The following is a 24,865-nucleotide window of genomic DNA, read 5'->3' as shown; positions in this document are numbered from 1 at the left end:
GGAACAAGAAGGAATTGATATTATTGCTAAAGATATTTATTTGTTTTATTTGAAATTTATTTTAAAAATTTGATATTTCAGAATAATTTTTGGTAATTATTCAAATTATTTAATACAGCTCTTATAATCGCTCTTGAAAAGGGATATACAAAAATAGCTAAATTACTTCTTGAGAAAAATGGAATTGATATTATTGCTAAAGATATTTATTTATTTTATTTAGGATTTATGAGAATTTTATATTTCAATATGATATTAGGAAATTATTTAAAATGTTTGAAACAGAACTTTGGTTGGCATCAAAAAATGGAAATATAGAAATCATCAAATTAATGATTGAAAAAGAAAAAAGTGATATTGTTGTTATATATATTTCCGATTTATTTCAATATAATAATCAGGAATTATTTTAAATGTTTAGAACTGCTCTTATTTATGCATCAGAATACGGTCACACAGAAATAGTTGAATTACTTCTTAAACAAGAAGGAATTAATATTAATGCTAAAAATATTTATTAGTTTTGCTTAAGATTCATTTTAATAATTTCGGATTACAAAATAACATTTGGAAATTATTTAAATTATTTAAAACAGCACTTATTTTAGCATCTTCAAATGGTTATATAGAAATAGTTGAATTACTTCTTGAACAAGAAGGAATTAATATTAATGCTAAAGATACTCATTTGTTATATTTTATATTTGTTTTAATAATTTTATATTTGAAAATAATATTTGAAAATTATTAAAATTATTTGATACAGCACTTATTTATGCATCAGAATACGGTTATATAGAAATAGTTGAATTACTTCTTGAACATAAAGGAATTGATATTAATGCTAAAAATATTTATTTGTTTTATCTAAAATTTATTTTAATAATTTTATATTTCAAAATAATATTTGGAAATTATTTAAATTATTTAAAACAGCACTTATTTTAGCATCTTATTATGGTTATACAGAAATAGCTAAATTGCTTCTTGAACAAGAAGGAATTGATGTTAATGCTAAAAATATTTATTTGTTATATTTTATATTTATTTTGATAATTTGATATAAAAAAATAATATTCAAAAATTATTTAAAATATTTAAAACAGCACTTATGTATGCATCAGAATACGGTTATACAGAAATAGTTAAATTGCTTCTTGAACAAGAAGGAATTGATATTAATGCTGAATATATTATTTATTATAATAATTTAATATTTCAAAATAATATTTGGAAATTATTTATATTATTTAAAACAGCACTTATGATAGCATCTGTAAAAGGATATACAGAAATAGTTGAATTACTTCTTGAACAAGAAGGAATTGATGTTAATGCTAAAAATATTTATTTGTTTTATCTAAAATTTATTTTAATAATTTGATATTTCAAAATAATATTTGGAAATTGTTTAAATTAATTAGTACAGCACTTATTTTGGCATCTGAAAATGGTCATATAGAAATAGTTAAATTACTTCTTGAACAAGAAGGAATTGATATTAATGCTAAAAATATTTATTTGTTTTATCTAAAATTTATTTTAATAATTTGATATTTCAAAATAATATTTGGAAATTAATTAAAATATTTTATACAGCACTTATTTGGGCATCTGCAAAAGGATATACAGAAATAGTTAAATTACTTCTTAAACAAGAAGGAATTGATATTAATGAAAAAGAAATTTACTTACTTTATTTCATATTTGTTTTCATAATATTGGGTAATAAAATAATATTTTGAAATTATTTCACATTTAGAATTGCAATTATGAAAGCATTTTATAATGGTAATATGAAAAGATATATATCATAGAGAATTAATACAATAAAGAGCTTTTTTGATATCTATTTTGGTAGTGTATACGATTCCAGCATTTTTATCTTCGTAATATCGGGAAAACGTCATCACCATTTTGTCAATATGTGAATATTCCTGATGAATAATAAGCTTCATCATAAACAAGAACATAAGGTTGATTTTTATCACCAGACCATCCAGCAAGATATTCAGCAAGTTCAACCTGGGTGCATTCTTCTTGGTTGCTAACAAGTGGAAGTGTAGCATTTTTTGTTTCATCAAAGCGCAATTTGAATATTCAATTCATTCAAACACCGATTCAAATCGAATAATGTGATGCAGGATATGATCATATGATCGAAACTGGCATCAGAAGTCGGTTTGATTGTATCAAATGGGTGGAAAGCACATAATTATTGGATAGAAATACCCAGATTTGTCTCTGAAATAGCATCTATTTCCTCCTAAGAATCATTACAACAAATAATCCAAAATTTAGATTTGTCATAATATTTAGAATTCCAAGTTTTCCTGAATAAACACTCCTACAGAAGAATCAAAAGAATGAAAAAAATCAAATAAAATGAAATATAATGAGGCTTCATGATTTACAAATCTCAAAACGATAACTTATGAATCAAATTTAGCTCCTTGGTTTTTCCTTCTTACCGAGCCACAAGGCAAGAAGGGAGAAGCCTGCAACTTTGATAACTTGGAAACGAACTCCAGGAAGATCACCAACAGAACGATTGGAACGACCAAGACCAGCAACAAGCACACGATCGTTATCATCAATCAAACGAAGGGAACCATCACGTGGTACAAATGCAGTGATAACTTTGCTATTCTTTTTGAGTTGAACACGAACAGCTTTACGAATAGCAGAGTTTGGTTGCTTAGCTTCAACAGCAACTTTTTGGGTAACAATACCTGAGGCCATAGCAACACCTTCTAATGGTGTCTTGTAGATTGTTGTGCTTTGCCTCTTGCGATATTTTTTGCTTGCCCATAGGTTGTTTCTGTGTGCAACACGGAGCTTACGAGCAGCTTGGCGACCACAAGCCTTGGATTTACCCATTTTTGAAAGGATGGCCAAACCGCTTTTTTGTTATTAAACCGCAATAACCGTCACATCGAAACAAACATTGTCAAATTTTCACTCAAGGAATTGACCGATACACTGCAAAGTGAGATTAGAAAGGAATAAATTTATTTGAAAACTTGAAGAAAAATGAAAATCCTCAAGAAGAACAATTGTCCTAGAGCCGAGCATTGTTGAATTTAAACGATTTTTTGCAGCTAATGTTATGAGAATTGATATGCTAAATGATATTACATAATGATTATTTTATTTAGAAATTTTTTAAATTATTTGAAGCAGCACTTATGAGTGCTGATGAAAAAAATAATGTTAAAATTGCTAAAATGGTTGTTGGCGAAATGCAATCAATATAAGATTAAAGATATTATAAAATTCAATTAATGATGGTCATTAAACTTTCTTTTTGTAAATGATTCACAACAATATATAGGGTGTACATTAAAATGGTTCGTGTACCTATCGTTTTTAAAAAATCTTCCACCGCCTAAAAAAAAGTTATTATAATAAAAAAGTTATGTTTGGACAATTATCTGACCTCTGAACTTTGGAGGTAATTGTGTTACCACAATTAAATTTAATTCAATTTTTCAATGCCGATGGCGCACATGTGCATTTCAGAGCCCAGATAAACGGTTTCCGTGGTTATGTATCGTCTGTGAAAAAATAACAGTATTAGTGAATTGAAATTGATTATGTGTTTGCCATGGAGAACGAATTATAATAATACATTATAAATGAATTTATACAACGGATTTACATGAATTAGATAAGCCTCCTCCAAATTGATCACGAAATGCATTTATTTTGCTTCTTTTATTTTTTCTTCCGTTTGCTGCAGTGTACACTATCGGCAAAAGTGCGGGTACACTAAATCCGAGTATTGTTATATAACAACATAAATTAAAATATGTTTTAATGATGAGTCATCTTGATTCTAGGTTGTAATTTTATTTGTATTCAAACCTGTTTTGCCCAAAAATTTGAAAAGTTTACTCACACTTAAATGATTTACTAAATATCACAAAAAAGGCCACCAGCCAACCGTGTAAAATTCTGAATTATCACTTCACCTGCATATGCTTCAAAGAAATCGGACGCCACAGCATCTTCCCTTCTTAACACTCTTTACTGTTATATACCTCGTGGCCATTTGTACTGGTTTATTTTTTTATTTTTCGAAACAATCAATACCGGTCAAAAGTATTACTGAAGTAAGTCAAACTTCTACAGCAAACACCCCGCAAAGAGATCAAATCGAAACCAAACAAGACACAGAAATTAAACCAGACACCGAAAATAAGCAAAACCAACAAGACTCACAAGTCAATCAAAAGACAGAAGTTAAACAGGAAATTAACAACAAACAAGATAGTGATCAAAAAAACCATCTTCATAATCAACTTTATGTTCATGATTTCCCTAAACTTACAGCTGATGTTGAAAAGCAAAAAGCTGTTCGTGACTCCTTCTTATTTGCCTGGAACAGCTATAAGAATTATGCGTGGGGCTATGATTTTCTAAAACCAAATTCCAAACGCGGCCAAAATGTATACAGTGGCGGTTTATCCATTACAGATTCCCTTGACACTCTTTTAATCATGGGGCTTGATGATGAATTTAAGCAAGCTCGAGATTGGGTTGCCAATAGTTTTTCCATGTCAGGTTCATACTCAGTTTTTGAGATCAACATTCGACATATTGGCGGTCTCATTAGTGCATACGAACTAACAGGTGATAAAATGTTTCTCGATAAGGTGACCCAATTAGCCGATGCCTTATTACCAGTATTTAATCCTCAAACTGGGCTTTTTAGCAACTTAGTGTCAATCCATCGCAATGGTGATAAGTATCAGGGCTCACCTCATGGCGGCGACTCCAATTATTTAGCTGATGTTGGAACGATACAACTCGAGTTCTATACACTTTCGATGCACACCGGAAATCGGAAATATGCCGAAGTTGCAAATCGTATTTATAAGACCATTTTCGGCAAATATCCGAACCAAGGTCTCTATCCTGAAATGCTTGGGGTACGTGATGGTAGTTCACGAAGTAGTTACAAAGGCATTGATTGTTCATCTGATTCGTTTTATGAATATCTTATCAAACTTTATTTGTTGACAAATGGAACGCAAACCAAATTCTTAGACAAATATCTTTTGACCACCAAAGATATCGAGAATAAACTTTTAACCACTGATGGTAAGCATACATGGGTTGCACGATTACAGGGCGAAACGAAACGTAACTCAATAACACATCTTGTTACATTTGTAGCAGGAATGTTAGCGATTGGCGCAGTTAAAAAGAATCCGAAGATTGCGGAACATATGAAAATCGCTGATGAATTAGCGACAACATATTATAAGTTATACACTATGCAACCTTCTGGTTTGATGCCTGAATGCGTATCTTTTGATGGGAAAGGAGGCGTTCATTCATGTAAATCAGAATATTTATTAAGACCTGAAACAGTTGAATCATTATTTGTGTTGTATAGATTCACTGGGCTACAAAAGTATAGAGATTATGCGTGGGAAATATATAAGAGCATCGAGAAATCTTGCAGGGTCGAAAATGGTTACACAAATGTGTTTGGTGTCGATTCGCCAAACCCAAGTCATGGCGATACTATGGATTCTTATTTCTTGGCAGAAACTTTCAAATATTTGTATTTGATTTTTAGCTCGTCGGAATTGATACCAACGGCTGAATACGTGTTTAATACAGAGGCCCACCCTTTCAAGGTGTGGACAAAGGAACAAGCAGAAAAAATGAAAGATGTAATTGGTTTTTATTGAGTTTTGCTTGCCGATGTATTTCCTTCTCAAGTAAAAAATAATTTTAATGATATTTTTGGTGATAAAAATACTTTTTAAAATAATGTTTAAGTTAAAAATTAATAAACAAAAACTAATTTGTTAAGGAATGTGTTTCTGATTTTTTCCTTTGATTTAGAAGAAACAAAATATTTTATTTTTATTATTTTTTAACTATCCTAGAAATAGCTATGAACACCAATACGTCAATCAAATTATTTCATAAGATTATTTGTTTTCAGGCCTTCTTTTTGGTTATGAACATTTTTATATCAAGGTTGTATTTATTTTGTCATGCATTTATATACTTTTGAAATTTCTTTCATTTCTTTTCCACATAAGCAAAGGGATGCTCCATGTTGATAAGCTAATTAGGGTGCAAACAGCTATGCATAGTCAAAAAACGTTAGTGGTGCAAGCCTGACGACATTTCCTTAATAAAAAGTTTTAATATAATATGAGTATATAACATATCTAGATATGTAATATTTAAAAACATTGTTTCATTATATTTCAATATTGATTTTGAATTCAATAGTTTATGTGATTTTTGAGATAAAAATGATCGACTTTTTTCAAATACATCTGTTTAAAACTATCGGGGAATGTTTTAATTCCTCCAATTTTGATTATTATAATTACAAGTAATAATGTAATTTATGATCTATGGGTTGACCTATAAATTTTTGAGTAGCATTATTCAAAATTAATAATGACGAAATGATTAAATTTGTCAATTTTTTGGTGTCATTATTGAATTAAACATACTAATTTTGATATGGCTGTTAGCTATCAGTCTCGTATGTCATTCATTTTGTTAGAACCAATCGTAAATTACAAAATCATTCAATAAACCCGTATCGTCACCCAAGCGGTTGTATTCAAACCTGGAATGATAATACGATCAAAAACCATCCAATTATACCGTATCGTGTTCCACAATTTGATACAACAATTTTTTAGCACAAATTAATAATGGTGTGACAAATACTCCACCAAAAACTAACAATGATATCCCAATTGATGTTATATTTAGAACATCGTTTTACAATGCATACCGATCAAAACCGACCCTTATTCTTTTCGCAAATAGTAGCACTTTTGTGTTTGTAGTATGAATTGTGATGTGAGAAAAGATTTCAGATATAATTCTGAATTAACCGATGTACATAATTTAAGATGCATGATGATTGCGGTAAAACGCCAAATTATAATAATCCCAAACATTCAATCCTATCTATCTCAAAATTGATTGAACTTGAAAGGCTTATATTCGGTTTAACCCAAGAAAATTTTCTGGCAACGGTTCAAGACACAGTGAAAATATTCGATTCAAATCTTCCCAACACATTTAATATTATTGCATGCAAATTAGTATTTAATTCATTTTCATCACAAAGAAATACATTTGATATCTACTTAAATTTTGTAAAAACACTTCAAAAAGAAGATGATGAAATTAATCAAAATATCGGTAATCTAATTTCGATTTTTATTAAGTATATTTCTGGAATCAGTACACAAGAATCTTATTATGTGATAGCACAAATGATTGAACAAAATTTAATTGATTTAAATATCACCAAAAAAATTCAATCATTATATTTTGCGCATTGTAAAACAGAAGAAGAAAACAAAAAACAAACTAATAGAAGCCAATATGGCTTTGAAGATATTCTTTTCATAAATTATGAAAAATTATCAAAGAATGATTGGGAGCTTCATAAGAAATTAATTAAAGAAGGACATAATCCGAATGAAATTGCAAAAATAATTCGAAATGATGAAATCGAAAAACTTCAAGAAATATCATCACAAAATATATTTAATTTCGATCAAAAAATTGAGCCATCACTTTATGAAAGATGTTCATTCATTAATAAAGAAAATGTTACATTAATTGATTATGCAGCATTTTTTGGATCAGTTAAATGTTTTAAATATTTACTTATGAATGGTGCTAAATTAGAAAACACAGGTAAATATGCTGTTGCAGGTGGAAATATAGAAATAGTTCATTTATGTCAGCAAAATAATTCGTCATTTGAAGGTGCATATGAAACAGCAATTGAATTCCATCAAAATGATATATTTAAATATATCTATGAAAATAAATTAGAAAAAACGCAATCAATTCCAAATGTCTAAATATAATTCAAATGATTTAATATGTTTTTGTATTAAAAAAGATAATTATGAAATTTTATCATTTTTAGAAGAAAAAGGTATGAATGTTAATGTTGATGATATAAATGCATCAGCAAGAAATGGAAATTTGTATCTTGTTAAATATTTCCTTCAAAATAATCAAATTCCAAAAGATATTTTGCCATTTGCTTCAAAATCAAGAAACGTTGAACTTGTGAAATATGTTTTAGAGCGAAAAGGAATTGATGTTAATGCAAAAACTATTCATTTGAATAATTTAGGATATGTTTTAATAATTTGATATATGTTTTAGTAATTTGATATATGTTTTAATAATTTGGAATATGTTTTAATAATTTGGAATATGTTTTAATAATTTGTAATATGTTTTAATAATTTGAAACAGCACTTCATATAGCAGTTAGAAATAAAAATATAGAAATAGTAAAATTACTTTTAGATAAAGAAGGAATTGATGTTAATGCAAAAACTATTCATTTGAATAATTTGAAATATGTTTTAATAATTTGATAAATGTTTTAATAATTTGAAACATGTTTTAATAATTTAAAATATGTTTTAATAATTTAAAATATGTTTTAATAATTTATAATATGTTTTAATAATTTATAATATGTTCTAATAGTTTAGAATATGTTTTAATAATTTGAAACAGCACTTCATATAGCAGTTAGAAATAAAAATATAGAAATAGTAAAATTACTTTTAGATAAAGAAGGAATTGATGTTAATGCAAAATATATTCATTTGAATAATTTGAAATATGTTTTAATAATTTGATAAATGTTTTAATAATTTGAAACATGTTTTAATAATTTATAATATGTTTTAATAATTTATAATATGTTCTAATAGTTTAGAATATGTTTTAATAATTTGAAACAGCACTTCATATAGCAGTTAGAAATAAAAATATAGAAATAGTAAAATTACTTTTAGATAAAGAAGGAATTGATGTTAATGCAAAATATATTCATTTGAATAATTTAATATATGTTTTAATAATTTGAAACATGTTTTAATAATTTAAAATATGTTTTAATAATTTGGAATATGTTTTAATAATTTAAAATATGTTTTAATAATTTAAAATATGTTTTAATAATTTATAATATGTTCTAATAGTTTAGAATATGTTTTAATAATTTGAGACAGCACTTCATATAGCAGTTAAAAATAAAAATATAGAAATAGTAAAATTACTTTTAGATAAAGGAATTGATGTTAATGCAAAAACTATTCATTTGAATAATTTGGAATATGCTTTAATAATTTTATATATGTTTTAATAATTTGAGACAGCACTTCATATAGCAGTTAGAAATAATAATATAGAAATAGTAAAATTACTTTTAGATAAAGAAGGAATTGATGTTAATGCAAAATATATTCATTTGAATAATTTAAAATATGTTTTAATAATTTGTAATATGTTTTAATAATTTTTTATATGTTTTAATAATTTGGAATATGTTTTAATAATTTGAAACATGTTTTAATAATTTAAAATATGTTTTAATAATTTATAATATGTTCTAATAGTTTAGAATATGTTTTAATAATTTGAGACAGCACTTCATATAGCAGTTAGAAATAAAAATATAGAAATAGTAAAATTACTTTTAGATAAAGGAATTGATGTTAATGCAAAATATATTCATTTGAATAATTTAATATATGTTTTAATAATTTGATAAATGTTTTAATAATTTGAAACATGTTTTAATAATTTAAAATATGTTTTAATAATTTATAATATGTTCTAATAGTTTAGAATATGTTTTAATAATTTGAGACAGCACTTCATATAGCAGTTAGAAATAAAAATATAGAAATAGTAAAATTACTTTTAGATAAAGGAATTGATGTTAATGCAAAAACTATTCATTTGAATAATTTAATATATGTTTTAATAATTTGAAACATGTTTTAATAATTTAGGATATGTTTTAATAATTTGATATATGTTTTAATAATTTGATAAATGTTTTAATAATTTGGAATATGTTTTAATAATTTAAAATATGTTTTAATAATTTATAATATGTTCTAATAGTTTAGAATATGTTTTAATAATTTGAGACAGCACTTCATATAGCAGTTAAAAATAAAAATATAGAAATAGTAAAATTACTTTTAGATAAAGGAATTGATGTTAATGCAAAAACTATTCATTTGAATAATTTGGAATATGCTTTAATAATTTTATATATGTTTTAATAATTTGAGACAGCACTTCATATAGCAGTTAGAAATAATAATATAGAAATAGTAAAATTACTTTTAGATAAAGAAGGAATTGATGTTAAAAAAAATTTTTATTTGAATAATTTTGGATATGTTTTAATAATTTGGAATATGTTTTAATAACTTATAATTTATTTTCGTAATTTTATACAGCAATTCAAATCGCACAACAAAAAGGTTATAACATAATAGAAAATTTACTTCGTGAAAAAGGTACAAAAGAAAATTCTAATTCAGAATCTTCTTCTCTGAATGCTACTTCTTGGCTTTCGATAAATACTGAAAGTAGTTTTACAGATGAACAAAGCCAACTTGAAATTCAAGTGTATAAAGAAGACAATAAAAAGGAAAATTTCAAAACAAAAGTTAACATCAGCACACAAACTACTGAAAGTCATCAAATTCACAAAATACATCGTAATATTTTACTTTTGAATAAATATACTCATGGAAGAACATGTAAAAATAATGTTATAAAGTGACCTGTAAAAAATGTCGACCAAAATAGTTCATGAAAACGTGACTTTGGATAATTTGCTGTTTTATAGTATCAATTATAATGATAATCTACAAGCGTTCCAAAGACGTTTCATATTTAATAATAACTTAATAAGTTACATCATCTGCCAGAAGAAAAAGAAATTAATGAGATCCATCACAATTTTATAAAAGTTAAATTTAATAACATATGACTCATTTTCTGCTTCAGAAAACGAAGTTCAATTTCTGTTGTAAAGTTTTCCTTTGTAGAAAAAATTATAAAAACCAATTTTATTTGTTGTTTTCCTGTTATTCTATTTGTATTTTGTATAATATACATATATATTGATTTTGTCTTGTCATACATATAGATCAGTTCGCAAATTATTGCATGTAAAAAATTTACAACATTATCAATTAAAGAAATATTATATAAGAAAAACAACTTTTGTGATTATGTAATAACCACTCCGATAGAGTTTTTTGTGGCCACTTTTTAAAAAATCTGCTTCCATTTTTTTGCATACATGCTTGCCATATTTTTAGGATTTCATGTGGTAATGAAAGAGTTTACTAAAAATCGAAGCATTAAAAAAGGTAATAAAGAAATAGTTCATTTACTTCTTGAACAAAAAGGAATTGATATTAATGAAAAAGATATTTATTTGAAATTTATTTTAGTAATTTTATATTTTTAAAAAATATTTGAAAATTATTAAAATAATTTAAAACAGCACTTATTTATGCATCTCAAAATGGTCATATAGAAATTGTTAAATTTAAGTTAATTAATCAAAAAATTGAAAACCAAGAAATACAATAATTCATAGATTTTTGATATGAACAAAAAATTAAATTCAGGAAAATTGGTGAAGAGTTTACTTCAAAGTAAAATTTATCATCATGGATAATAATAAACTAAAAAATTTACAATGAAGATATATAAAAAATATTGGAAATGTGTAAATGGGTAGTACCAAGGTTCGATCTTGATGGAATGTTGCAAATATCTTATTATTCATTTTTAACTAAGTTTGTTGCCATTTTAACTAAGTCTGTTGCCATGCTTAAACAAGCTTATTGAAATAAATCGACCGTTTACATGAACCGACGTTTGTGTGGAAATATGTCGGTTTACAAAGCCCAAGCAATGTTTCTTTTGTTCTTGGCGAAACTAACATTTGAATGGTGGGATTCTGGCCACAGGTCAACTGCTAGGATTGCACAATTAGAGTTAACAAAGGAACAAAATCAATGGATTACAGATCTTTTAAATTTATGGCCAGGCGAAGAAGGAAATATTATTGATATATCATCTTGGCAGGACGATATCAAAGGTATTCAAAGGAGAGTTTATGTTATGTCTAATTGGCATTTTGCTAATGAACCTTTTATTAATGCAACTGATATGTCAGTACTTCAAATACCTCCAGAAACTTATAATGTATCAAACGTAATCAGAGACTGCATTGAAACCATCAATAACCCATCTACAGTTTCACCATGGGCACTTTCTTTTGCTATTCGATGTCTTATTCATTTTATTGGTGATTCACATTGTCCAGTTCATAGCATTGCATTATTTAGTGAAAGGTTCCCTACAAGTGATCGTGGTGGTAACTCATATTATCTCGATCGTTCAAATCTTGGTGATGCGGCAGCCAATGTTCACAAACTTTGGGATAGTGCTGGACTCTCACATCAAACGTACCTACCAATAGTTGATTTTGAGCATAATGTTTCAGAAATTCTTCAAAAATACCCGAGATCAGAACTTCAAGATGAATTATCAAAAACAGATCCATATTCATGGGTTCGAGAAAGCTATGCGGTGGCTCGAAAATATGCATATAATGTAAGCATGAACCACGTGCCGTCTCAAGATTACCTTCTCAAAGCGCGAGATGTTTGTCACATGCAATTTGCTCTTGGTGGCTATCGTCTTGCCGATGTTCTCAAAAATTTCTTTGAGAAACGCGGTTTAATTGATTTGAACCAAGGAACATCGAACAGAGTTAGTGAAATAATAGGGTGGACACTTTCTGCTATATGTGTTGTAGCAATAATTCTGTTCTCTATATTTGATCGTTTCTTTTGTAAGAAGGACATCCAAAAGATCTTAGTTCAAACATTAAATACGTGAATAATAATAAATCAACAAATTAATGTTGGAAGAAAATTATTTTTTGTTTTGAATATTGTTTATAAGTGAGAATATTGTTTATGTTTTTCTCGTGTATAAATGTTTTTGTTATTTATATATCTTTAAAACATATTCAAATTATATTAAAAAAAAAATAAATTTAAACAAAGTTTTGTTAACTTAAAATATTAAAATCATAACATATTATCACTTTTTTCTACCTTTATTTTTTGATAAATTAGTAAATTATTAAAACAATTTGATGATTTCAAATACATTAATTTTAATTTGTATATCAACTTTAAAATTTGCAACGCTGGCTGATTAGAAACTTTTGATCTGAAATTGATGAAGATAAATAACAATGTTAAGTTTGTACAACATTTTATCTTTTTACATCACAATTCATGATAAGCGAAAAAGGAAAACAGCGAAGAAAGCAAAGAACAAACATTGTAATTATTCTTTTAACTATAGTATGCCTAGGACTTTATGTTATAATGGCAACTTTAGATAAAGGACCTTTGCTGCCACCTTTTCCATCAAAACTTGATTCAATTGATTGTCACTCATTAAATCTTACGAACATTGAAGACAGAGGCGGAGAAATAGATTTTGTATTTGAAGCACAGCAATCCATTGAATATCCACCAGAATATTTGCCACATTTCATTTCTATTAAAGTTGAAACAGATCCTGTAGTGATGAGGTACTCTGGCGATCAAATTAAGAATGTTGCTAGAGATGATCACAGGATAAGTTTTACTGTTGAACATACATTTGCAGGTCAATCAAAGATTACCACACAATGTCTTCACAACAAGCAACAATCCATAACAAAAGACCTTAAGGATGTTGTTCTCAAAAAGCCTGAATATAGCACAAGTGATCACCCTGGGACAGATCATGCCAAATTTCATGATGTTTGTCTTGAATATGAGAAGTTTCTTTATTTCATCCCTATTTATGGTGATAGACCTTCTGTTCCTTTTGATAATGATAATTTCCGCTTTGAAATGCTTAGATGGCCTATTCTCAATGGATATTTGGATCACAAAAAGGTCAAACATACAATGAAAACATGTTTCCTTGTTGCTCCATTTCCAACCGAAGCATGGAAAACTGTTCTTGTTTCTTTGATTCCTCTAACGAAATCAGTTGTTCGAAATGAACCAAATCCAGATAAAGTCCTTATTGTTTTCCGGAAAACGATTCCAGATAACGCAAATCAAGTTCTTAAGTTTCTTTCACCTAATGCCCCTGTTAAACTTGATGACATTATGTGCTTCGAGACACTTTTGATGACATCAACATATTCAGACAGAGTTAATTCAAATCAAATTCAGGACGCCCTAAACGGTTTCATCGATGATGTTCCTCTTCTTCGACAGAAAATTGGGTTAGATCAGACTAAAAAGAAGAAGATAATAATTACAGACACATTGTATCCAGCCATCTATGATCCAATCAAACAAAAATTTGCCGATTGTGAAATTGTTGAATTATCTCAATCTGGAAATATTCAAGAAATCATTCATCAAACAAGCGAATCACAGATATTGATTGGTGATCACATTAGCAGCTTGATCCATATGGCTTGGCTCGGATCTGCTAAATCAGCTGTGATTGATGTTTCTCATGCGGATTATGCATGCAATCCTTGGTTCAAAAACGTTGCAGATAGCTTAAACATTAGCTACTATAGGACACAAAAATGTAATAATGCGTGTAACGATTTCTCATGTTATCCTTCAACAGATAAAAAGTATAACATTGATATAGAAAAAATCATCAAAATTATCAGTGAAATTATTGGTGAATAAATCTAATGTTTTTTATCATTTTCATATCTTTCTTCTGTAAAATTTTGTAATTATTAATTTTTTGAAAAAACTTAAATTTCACATTTTTTAAGAAAGATTAAATTGACAGAAATAAAGAATATTAAGATTACGCTAAATATGATTACTGATTATTTTAAACAATTGTTATGTGTTGAAAATGATAAAAATACGTTATTCGACACTTTTCCACATATTTCTCTTTAGAGAATGTCAAAAAAACCCGAGCAGAAAGATATTGTTTATGGAATAACATATGGCAAACACGAGGACATGAAAGATGTTCTACAAGGGTGGGATAACCGTATCGCGGAAACAAAAAAACATAATTTAGAAGTAAATAAGAAACGGAAAGGACAAGTTAAACTTGTTCACAAAACTTACAAAGCAAAACCACTTCCGAGTGAAATTGATCCCAATTATGTATATGGGATGTCCACTCATGATATTGATCAAAAAACGGACCCATTCTTACGATCAAATGCAATCATTGAAAGAAGAAATGAACAACATGAAAGAGAAATGAAAAAACTTGAAAACTCACAAAAAGACGCTAAAAAGCATCCAAGAAAGAAAATTGATCCATTAAGACCAACAGCTGCTTCATTAGGTCACACTAAAAAGAAAGAAACAGAGCCTCCTCTCAAGGAAACCTTCAAGATGAAGAGATTTACTAAATTTGAACATGGAAAAATTGATACTGGATTAAGAAAGAAAAAGCCAGCTGAAGAGAAACCAAAGTAATTTGTAAAGTAATAATTAGAAAATAAAAATTTCATTAGTAATAACTTTCTAACATTTGCGTTGATTTTTCTTACGAAACAAACGATCGCATGTTCGCCATTATGTAATATTTTAAGATTGTGATATTTATGCACTTTTAGATCCGATCACCGAATCAATTGTTTGTGTTTGATCATCGTATGACTTTTTGAGTATTTTACATCTTACGAAAAAATAATTGAATGCTGATACACTCAAAAATTCGAAACATCGGTTAATGTTATGAAAACTTACGTCATTTTTTTTATCTGAACGTTCGTTCTCTACGGTTTTCTCGAATTTTGCCACACTGTTATTCAGGAAACATCTTTGTGATTAATTTTAATATGATTTTGGTTTACAATATGTTTTACCAACATTTGATTGAAGTAAAAATTATCTCAATATCAATATTTTTTTTCGATGCATCCAGAACGTGAAACGCTTTCTGTGGGGCGCCCTGAGTTGTGTTAAAATCTTTCGAACGACCTGATGATTACAGCACTCTTTTCGGTATTTATCATTCAAGATTGTGCTGTTTCGTCATTCGAAGATGAAGGATGGTATATTATAAATATTCCTACAAATTTAACAATCGATTCATTTTCCGAACAATATGGTTTTTCAATTAAACCAAGAGATATCTTAACATTTTGCAGTTTCAGGTTATATTTGGATCAATTCTCATTAAAAAAATTAAGCAATTTTCAGAAAAGTCGAATATTATTAAATAAATCAACAAAAGAATCATCAGATAAAAAAATATTAGCATCACTCGAAAATACTTACATTGTTTATGCAGATCCATCATTTTCTACAGAACCAGAAGCAAAAAACTTTTTTGGTAATTATTTCACATTTACCACAAAAAATGAAACAAGTCTTTTAACAAATCCTAAAGTATTATCCTACACAAGCATTCCAGAAATCACACCATTTAATCGTTGGACGTCCGGTTTTATGCAATCAGGTGATGATAATTTATTTATGTTTAATGGCGTTGTCAAATCGAACCAGCTCCAAAACAACAGAGGCCTTGATGGATCTGGTGTTGTTGTTACCCTTATCGATAGCGGCGTTGATGTTGATCACGTTTTCTTTCGCGACTCGAAAAATTCAGTGGTTTACAACGAAGTTAACCCAAAACACAGGAAAATCTATAAATACGCCACAATTGCCGATGGCCTCGATAAAAACGCTGGCCACGGAACATCTACAGGTGGGATTATTAGTGGGAGTACTCAATCTGATATTGCAATAAATCTTTATCATGGACATGCACCAGAATCAAAACTTAGCGTAATAGATATAGCATACGATGATTGGGGAACAATGATATTTTACCCAGATCTATTATCCGCTGCTGCAGAGAACTCAACATTAATTAATTCAAGAATAATTTCGTGTAGTTGGGGAATAGTAAATCCTGACACAACGCTTTTACAGTTGTTTGGTGAAGTTAACAGTTGTTATGAAGACGTTTTATGGGTTTGTGCATCTGGTAATGATGGGAAAGCTTTAAATGTTTTAAACGTATTTCCAGCAGGCAACAAGAACGCATTGACTGTTGGAGCTTCAACTCAACCATGGAGTGCTAGTGTTGAAGACAGTAATTATCGTCAAACATACATAGAAGTTGGGGAATATAAAATTCCTGTTTCAAGTTCTAATGTATTTACATTAATGAAAAGTGACCCTATGCTTTCTTATACGGATTTGATCATTACAGATACAACAAATTTGTATAATACGTCCGATGTAAATAACCAAATACTCTTTTTTGAAAGTGATGGTGCTTATCAAGAGCGGTTTTTCTCGCTCTTAAAGTTCGAAAAGCCAATTGTACTTGTGATAACAGATAGAACAATCTCGATGAATTCAAACATCGTCGTTTTGACGGTTTCGACCGTTTATTCCCAATACATTCCTATCGGCGAAAAGGCTTCTATATCGTTTTCTTCTTCTTCAATTCGGGTCGAAGATGGTAAGGTTGAATTAGCTTCTTTCTCCAACCGTGGGCCAAGTTCCCAAGGTTTACTTAAGCCTGAATTAGTTGCTCCTGGTGAAATCATATATTCATCTAAAGCCGGAATAACTGCTTCAGATAGCACATGTATTTCATCATCATATGGTACTTCTGTTTCAGCTCCAGCTGTTTCAGGGGCGTTAGCATTACTTGTTCAATACATCGAACAAAAATATCCACAAATGTATCAAAAACACTTCGGGACAACTCTTAACCTAGTCTCACATTCACATCTTCTCAAAGCTTTTATCATTCAATCTTCCGAGTATCTCAATAATGCATCTACATCACCCAATTATAACAGTGGCTTTGGTGTCCCAAATCTTGCCAATGTCATAGTTCTTGATGATTCATATCAATATCCGCCCATTAATGAAAGTGGCATATATTTTAATTCCACCACAATTGAAACCATACAACATCACACTTATCAAATCCACATTGACACATCAAATCCGTTACGTGATTTACGCGTAACCATTAGTTGGAATGATCCATATTTCGAAAACGGACTTTTTGCAGATTTAGATCTACTCATTGAGACACCAAATCACGACGTCATCTATGGGAATATGTATGCTAATAACATTGAAGACAGCATATCGACCATCGAAAAGATCGTAATTCCGAAAGAAGACGTTGTCAAAGGTACATATACAATTCACATTTACTCGAATCGATTTCCATCGCAAGCGACAATTAATTATTCCATAGTTGTTAATGGGCCATTTCCATTATTTGGGATGAAATCATTTGAACATATGAAAAGTAAAATGTGTATCAACCAATGTAATAATAATGGCAAATGTATAAGGAATGGAATATGTAAATGTAATCCAAAGTTTACTGGAATTAATTGTCAAATTCCAATTTTGGAACTTACTAAAAATCAATTTTACACATTCCAAGTTAGCCCAATTAATTCGTTATATTTGTTAATTAACTTAACAAATGTTAATAGTAAATACATTGTTATTAATTCAACATTAAATATTAATAACGGTAATAAGTTGGTCACTTTCATAATCAACAAAGATAACGACGATAAAATGACGCGGCCAAAGTACACCATAAACCAACAAGACAACGATAAAAAACTGATGTTTATTGCAAAAAGTGGCATCGATGACGATGGAACAGCGGTGTACGTTTACGTAAAGGAGGATTCTGAGCGAAGCGGTTTACATACAATTCAATGGTTTACGACGGACAGTGAACCTGATCAATTCACTGTTGAGGTTAATACATATGAGAATGTTTCAAAGTTTACGTACATTGTGTTGATATCATTGATCCTGTTTTTGGTAATTGTGATATGTGTAATTGTGTTTCGGAATTTCGTAAAAAAGGAATTTGTGAATGAAATTAAAGAAAGAATTTTGCCACAAAGACAACAGCAGCAGATACAGCAGGAAGAAGAAAATGTGTAAAATTGTGTTTTCATTAATTAAAAGCTTATAAACTTCAAATGTTTTTAATTAAAAGATATCGAAAGAGATTTTGCAGGAAATTGTGAACAAACTAATGACAATTGCTTGTGTGTGTCAAAGAGATTTAAAAACATTTTGTTAAATAATTACTTTTTATTAAATAAATAATTTATTTTCATGTTTGACAACAATGTTAACATTTAAATATTTAAATATTTCTGCATCTCAAAAAATGTTTTTGAAATCAACTGTAACTAATAGCTATTAAATTATATATTTGTTACATTAAATTTTGCAAAAAAGTCAAAGAATGAACTTATACCATTATTTGATTTATATTTATATCTAAAAAACGTTTTCTTATATAAATGCCTTTTTAATTAAAATACTTTAAGATATTTTTAATTTATTGCATAAACAATATCATTTCATATGATATTTAAAAACAAAGAAATGTAAAGTTTTTTTTTTTTTGATTCATTAATAAATTCATTGGTTGCTATTTATTAGTATACATTAATTTATAGAAAATAAAATAAATATGACATAATAAAATATATTTTGTAAATAAAAAATCCACAAATAATTTTATTTCAAATATATTAAAAAAATAAATGATGAACAACAAACTAATTAATTTTTATTTAAAAAAATTAAAAATTTCCGTGAAAATTGATTTCTTTTCTTGATGATCCTCATTCCAATACTGGTTTGCATACACCAGCAAAAGTTTTACATCTTCAATTTCAATTCTTTGCAACGCTGTTATTGTTCCTACGTAATCGTTATTATCTATTTGATTTTTGATCATTTTCATTTGTGCGACGGAAACATATTTTTCGTAGTCGATCAATTCATTAAAATGAGCAAATAATGCGTCCCATATCATAAGTAAATTTGGCATTAAATAATCTTGTGCAAACATTAAATTTAACCATCGATAACAAAAACATAATGGATGTATTCCAAGTCCATTAATTATGTTTGCTACGTTTGGTAAATGTCGTTTAAGAACTTCCATAAATAACTTCATTTGATTATGGATTAAAGATGATTTATCTTGTGTTGTAAAGAGTTCACTGATTTGTGTAACAGCAAAAAGTTGTTGAAATGTATAAAAAACAAATGCTTCCATGGCAAGAAAATCACCAGCAAAATAGGGAAGACCAAGAGAAAAAGCATAATAAATGACACAACAGATCTCATTGAACCCTTGAACATATGAAAGTGTTGGATTGACACAGGCAAAGATATAGAGAATTCGTTCAAGTCGACGCATTTGTTCATGATATGGAAGGAGTATATCTTCAGGATCTTCAGATTTGATGGTGCGATCGGGATATGGAAGAAAGATAATATGATGTGATGTTCGAATGACATCTCCATGAATAATTTCCATAAGATCGGATTTGGGTATTCCATAATCAAACAGATCGGTAGTGTTGGGTATAATACGCTTTTCATAGCCTTCCATTTCGAATAAAGAGATAAAATCTTTGTATTGTGCTATTCTCATAGTTTTGACATCTGGCCAGTCTTCTGGTTGCTTCGGATAAATTCCTGATAAAACAAGCCAGGCGATTACACGATCTTCAGGCGGACATTCATCAAGGCCTTTACTACAAATTGATTGAATTAATTCAACATTAATTGGATCTTGTTCTGAAGTAGATTGTACAAGTGGAAGTATTAGGAAATCTAAAGCCTGTTCCATGGAAAAACAGACGATTTTATTTGAACGTTCTAAAGCAGAAGAAAACGTAATCATATCGTTCGTGATTTCTTAACTTTATTCCATTCAATTTTTTCACTTTTTGACAATCTTTGTTTGGTATCAGGGAAATGCAACAGCCTAAAACTACAGCCACAATTCCTCCTGATGCATCACTTATTGAAATCATAGACAAAGATATTGAAGCTCCAATGCAGTTTTTTGATGGTCTTTATGTTCAAGTTCCAGTCAAATTAACAGGAATTATTACCACTTCTTTTATTATTGAAAAGCGTCGTGACATCAAAAGAGTTAGACACATTGGTGATACTTCAGATGTAATTGTAAGTTATACCAATGATAATCATGATGAAATTCTCCAAAAACTCCAAGAATTAGGTATCACATCTGAGCTTCATGTTGTCAAGCTTCCACTTTGGGTTCCACGTTCAGTGAAACAACGTGATGAATGTGTTATATTTTGGCCAATGAACAATGTAATCACATCACCACAACTTCCAATCGATCCAATTTCTGATCACTCAATAATCCTCTCGAAGGTCATCACTAACAAGTCAATAATTATCAAAAAGCCGGACTCAACAGAAATAATATGTGAAGATATTTCTGATTGCACAAATTGTATTGGTAATATTAATCACGGAATGATTCGGGCTCTTGGTAACACATCTCGTTACACCATAGAAAACAATTCATACCTATGTAATGGTCTCGATGTGTATTGCTATTATGAGCCATGCATGATGTGCGCAATGGCGATGGTGCACTCGAGAGTTGGAAGGCTATTCTACATCGAAGATAATCCTGATTTTGGCGGAATATACTCACAAGGGCAGATACACTGTTGCGCAAGCTTGAACCATAGATTTAGAGCATTCAAGCTTAAAATGAATTGTGAATAAATGTATACATTTTAGATTCAATTACATGAATTACATATTTGATTTTCTTCAAGATTTATCACAAATTAATATATTAAATGTTTAGATTTGCTTAAATGTGTTTTTACGATTATCATTTGATGAACTTCTAAATTAAACCTGATCTATTATTATTAGTTACATTAATAACAAATGTAATATGCTATTTTCAGATGAAAATTTCAATTATGTTTTTTATTTACATTCACAGAACCCTTTTGCATGCAAATCAAAAGTGACACTGTTGTGTACACTTTTTCAGTGAAATTCGATCACAATCACAAGAGTGGGTTGGAATGTGATTGAATAGTTTACATCGAAATAGATTTTTGAGAATTTCCGTACAGGACAAATCAAAAGTGACACTAATTCTTCTTCAATGGAAAAAACGAAAGAAATGCAAATTGTTGAATATGTTCAAAAAATTATTTTTGGTTTAAATAAAGAGAACATTTATCAATCAGCCCAATCATTGATTGCAGTATTTGATTATGACTTTCCATGTTCTTTTAATATGCTTATAAGCCAATTTATTTCTAGTTGTATTATTATCCCAGAAAGCGATTTCGATATATATTTAAATTTTATGAAAGAAATTGAAAAATTTCAAGAAACTAATAAAATCAAACCACAAATTTTTGAAGTTTTTACTGGCTTTCATTCAAGTTATTATGAAGAAGCAAATTATCCAATTTTGAAAATGTATGAGCAAAATCTTATTGATTTAAAAATAATAAAAGACAGGTTAAATCCATATTTTGCTCACTATATGTCGCAAGAAGAAATTCAAAAAGAAATGAATGATTCTTTTTACACAATTTTTAAGTATTATGAAAAACTATCGAAGAATGATTGGGAACTTCATAAGAAATATATTGAAGAAGGACACAGTCCAAAAGAAATTGCTAAAATAATCCGAAATGATGAAATAGAAAAACTTCAAGAAATATCATCACAAACAAATTTTGATTTTAATCAAACAATTAAACCATCAATTTATGAAAGATGTTCATTTATTAATCAAGAAAATGTTTCACTAATTGATTATGCAGCATTTTTTGGATCAGTTAAATGTTTTAAATATTTACTTATGAATAATTCAAAAGTAAAAAAAAACAGGTAAATATGCAGTTGCAGGTGGAAATGAAGAAATTATTCATTTATGTGAGCAAAATCATTCGTCATTTAAAAAAGCATATCAAGCAGCAATTGCGTTCCATAGAAATAATATCTTTTATTATCTTTATGATAACAAATTGGATGATATAAAAAATAAACAAAATTTAGATTTGCTAAGTATTTTTTGGAATACTGAAATTTTTACCTTTTTACAGGAAAATGGATTGAAAATTAAGAAATATATTATTTTGGAGATAGCAAGAACAGGAAATCTTTATCTCGTTAAGCATTTTCTTAAAGAAAATTTAGTTCCTAAAGATATTTTACCATTTGCTACAGATTCAGGAAATAACGAACTTGTTAAATATGTTTTAGAACAAGAAGGAATTAATATTAATGCTGAAGATATTTATTTGTTTTATTTGAATTTTATTTTAATACCTTTTTATTTCAAAATAATATTTGGAAATTAATCCAAATATTTTATACAGCACTTATTTTGGCATCTGAAAAAGGTCACATAGAAATCGTTAAATTACTTCTTGAACAAGAAGGAATTGATTTTAATGCTAAAGATATTTATTTGTTTTATTTGGATTTTATTTCAATAATTTCTTATTTCAAAAGAATATTTGGAAATTGCTTAAAATATTTCGGACAGCACTTATGAAAGCATCTGCAAAAGGTCACATAGAAATCGTTAATTTAATTAATAAGAAACTGACTAGTTAATCCACTAAAAACATCACTAAATTGGTTTATTCATGTAACTTATATGGGCGTATTTTTCTCTTGGAATTCGTACTTATTTTCCAGGCTATTTTCATGAAATAATTATTTGCATTGGTTTTGCTATTTTAACTGAACTGAATGGTATGAAATCAAATATGATTACTCAATTGATTATGAAAAATTTACCCATGACTTGTATATCTTATATGTTATGATTACCATTAACTTTTTATGATGATGATGATTTTAATGTGTAACATTGAAAAAAATTGCAAACATGGTTGTTTTCATAATCATTTAAATCATTTTGATACAAACAACATTATTAAATTTTTATTCTGACGTTTGTTGTTTTACATATTCAACACCAAATAAATGTTAGGAAATAAGCCAAATAAATCAAACTCATGATTTGAGAAACAGTGAAGAAACTTGTAAAAGTTATCATTCAAAAACCATTGCATTCTATGTTATATATATCATAGCATACTCTTTTTCTTTAAATAATTTTATGATTATTCTTTGTAGAAAATAGCAAATAATTCATATATCAAATTTGTAGTAATATTCAAGAATGAAAACATCAGAGTTGATGTATGTTTTCTTCAAGGAGAATTTATATGTGGTGTGGTACGTGTGGGGGGCACGGATGTATTTTTCATTTCATATAAAATAAAATAGGGCACCTCTCTAACAAGCAAATATTTTTTGTAAAAAAAAATATTCAAAAATATCACTACTCCTTCTTCATTTTTGTTAAATTCTCATTTCCAATTTACATTTCAAAAAAATTTTTCTTATGTCAACAAATAAAATAGTTTTAAAGCCAAAGTCAGTTCATAAACACGAAAGATGAAAGACACCCAATGATTCAGCTAAAAGTTATATGAAATTATAGATATTTCCACCTCAAATACTGCTCTAAATCAATATTATATTAAATAAATATTTTAAGGATTAATATCAATTCCTTTTTGTTTAATAAGGAATTTCGTTTGTATAATATGAGATGCATAAACAAATGTCTAATAAAAGAATTTCTTTTATGCTTTGCAAAATTTAACATAAATATTTCAGATGTGTCATGAGTAATTCTCTCTACAATGAGCCTTTGAAAATAAAACATGTGAATACATGTATCGAATAGAAATTCAAAAAATATTTACCCAAATTACCCACACTGAAAAAGCTTTGATTCAAAAAGTCAATAAAACTGATTTCACAGAAATTACAAATAATTTTCGATCGGTTTTCATTAACATTCAAGCACATAAATCAATCTTTTATTCCATAACTTCTATTTATATCTCATGCAATTATATACTGTTCAAGGTACAAATAATTGTTCAATAATTCACGATGTTTCACTTCTTTTTAAAATCAAAAATAAATTCAATTTCTCAATTATCAAAAGTTTGCATAAGACTGACGTACCATCTTCGCCTTATATTTGTTGTAACAGTGCTTATTACTTTGGAAATAATAAATTTTTTTCATCAAAAAAGAAATATGCATTGGAAATGTGTAATATTTATAAAAAT

General features: G+C 28.1%; 8 protein-coding genes across 8 annotated transcripts; 6 read left to right on the top strand and 2 right to left on the bottom strand.

Moving 5' to 3' along the window:
- Positions 1 to 2,445: 2,445 nt before the first annotated feature.
- GO595_002839 (40S ribosomal protein S23) lies at positions 2,446 to 2,880 on the bottom strand (the record flags this gene model as incomplete). The annotated part of the gene is made up of 1 exon (XM_067915793.1): positions 2,446 to 2,880. The coding sequence occupies one exon, from the start codon at positions 2,878 to 2,880 to the stop codon at positions 2,446 to 2,448; it is 435 nt and encodes a 144-aa protein (XP_067776640.1).
- A 1,100-nt stretch (positions 2,881 to 3,980) lies between these two features.
- Positions 3,981 to 5,705, top strand: GO595_002838 (Mannosyl-oligosaccharide 1,2-alpha-mannosidase MNS1; the record flags this gene model as incomplete). The annotated part of the gene is made up of 1 exon (XM_067915792.1): positions 3,981 to 5,705. The coding sequence occupies one exon, from the start codon at positions 3,981 to 3,983 to the stop codon at positions 5,703 to 5,705; it is 1,725 nt and encodes a 574-aa protein (XP_067776639.1).
- A 6,040-nt stretch (positions 5,706 to 11,745) lies between these two features.
- Positions 11,746 to 12,762, top strand: GO595_002837 (class I nuclease; the record flags this gene model as incomplete). Its single annotated transcript, XM_067915791.1, has 1 exon — positions 11,746 to 12,762. The coding sequence occupies one exon, from the start codon at positions 11,746 to 11,748 to the stop codon at positions 12,760 to 12,762; it is 1,017 nt and encodes a 338-aa protein (XP_067776638.1).
- A 500-nt stretch (positions 12,763 to 13,262) lies between these two features.
- Positions 13,263 to 14,585, top strand: GO595_002836 (uncharacterized protein; the record flags this gene model as incomplete). Its single annotated transcript, XM_067915790.1, has 1 exon — positions 13,263 to 14,585. The coding sequence occupies one exon, from the start codon at positions 13,263 to 13,265 to the stop codon at positions 14,583 to 14,585; it is 1,323 nt and encodes a 440-aa protein (XP_067776637.1).
- Positions 14,586 to 14,813: 228 nt separating this feature from the next.
- On the top strand, positions 14,814 to 15,347 carry GO595_002835 (uncharacterized protein; the record flags this gene model as incomplete). Its single annotated transcript, XM_067915788.1, has 1 exon — positions 14,814 to 15,347. One exon carries the CDS (start codon positions 14,814 to 14,816, stop codon positions 15,345 to 15,347), a length of 534 nt encoding a protein of 177 aa, XP_067776636.1.
- Positions 15,348 to 16,325: 978 nt separating this feature from the next.
- GO595_002834 (Clan SB, family S8, subtilisin-like serine peptidase) lies at positions 16,326 to 18,821 on the top strand (the record flags this gene model as incomplete). Its single annotated transcript, XM_067915787.1, has 1 exon — positions 16,326 to 18,821. The coding sequence occupies one exon, from the start codon at positions 16,326 to 16,328 to the stop codon at positions 18,819 to 18,821; it is 2,496 nt and encodes an 831-aa protein (XP_067776635.1).
- A 640-nt stretch (positions 18,822 to 19,461) lies between these two features.
- Positions 19,462 to 20,589, bottom strand: GO595_002833 (TBC1 domain protein; the record flags this gene model as incomplete). The annotated part of the gene is made up of 1 exon (XM_067915786.1): positions 19,462 to 20,589. One exon carries the CDS (start codon positions 20,587 to 20,589, stop codon positions 19,462 to 19,464), a length of 1,128 nt encoding a protein of 375 aa, XP_067776634.1.
- Positions 20,590 to 20,663: 74 nt separating this feature from the next.
- Positions 20,664 to 21,455, top strand: GO595_002832 (cytidine deaminase-like protein; the record flags this gene model as incomplete). Its single annotated transcript, XM_067915785.1, has 1 exon — positions 20,664 to 21,455. One exon carries the CDS (start codon positions 20,664 to 20,666, stop codon positions 21,453 to 21,455), a length of 792 nt encoding a protein of 263 aa, XP_067776633.1.
- Positions 21,456 to 24,865: the final 3,410 nt, after the last annotated feature.

The sequence above is a fragment of the Histomonas meleagridis genome, assembly GCF_020186115.1.
Source record: "Histomonas meleagridis strain 2922-C6/04-10x chromosome Unknown contig_20, whole genome shotgun sequence".
Classification (NCBI taxonomy): Eukaryota; Parabasalia; order Tritrichomonadida; family Dientamoebidae; genus Histomonas; species Histomonas meleagridis.
This window is presented reverse-complemented; position numbering and strand designations above follow the sequence as displayed.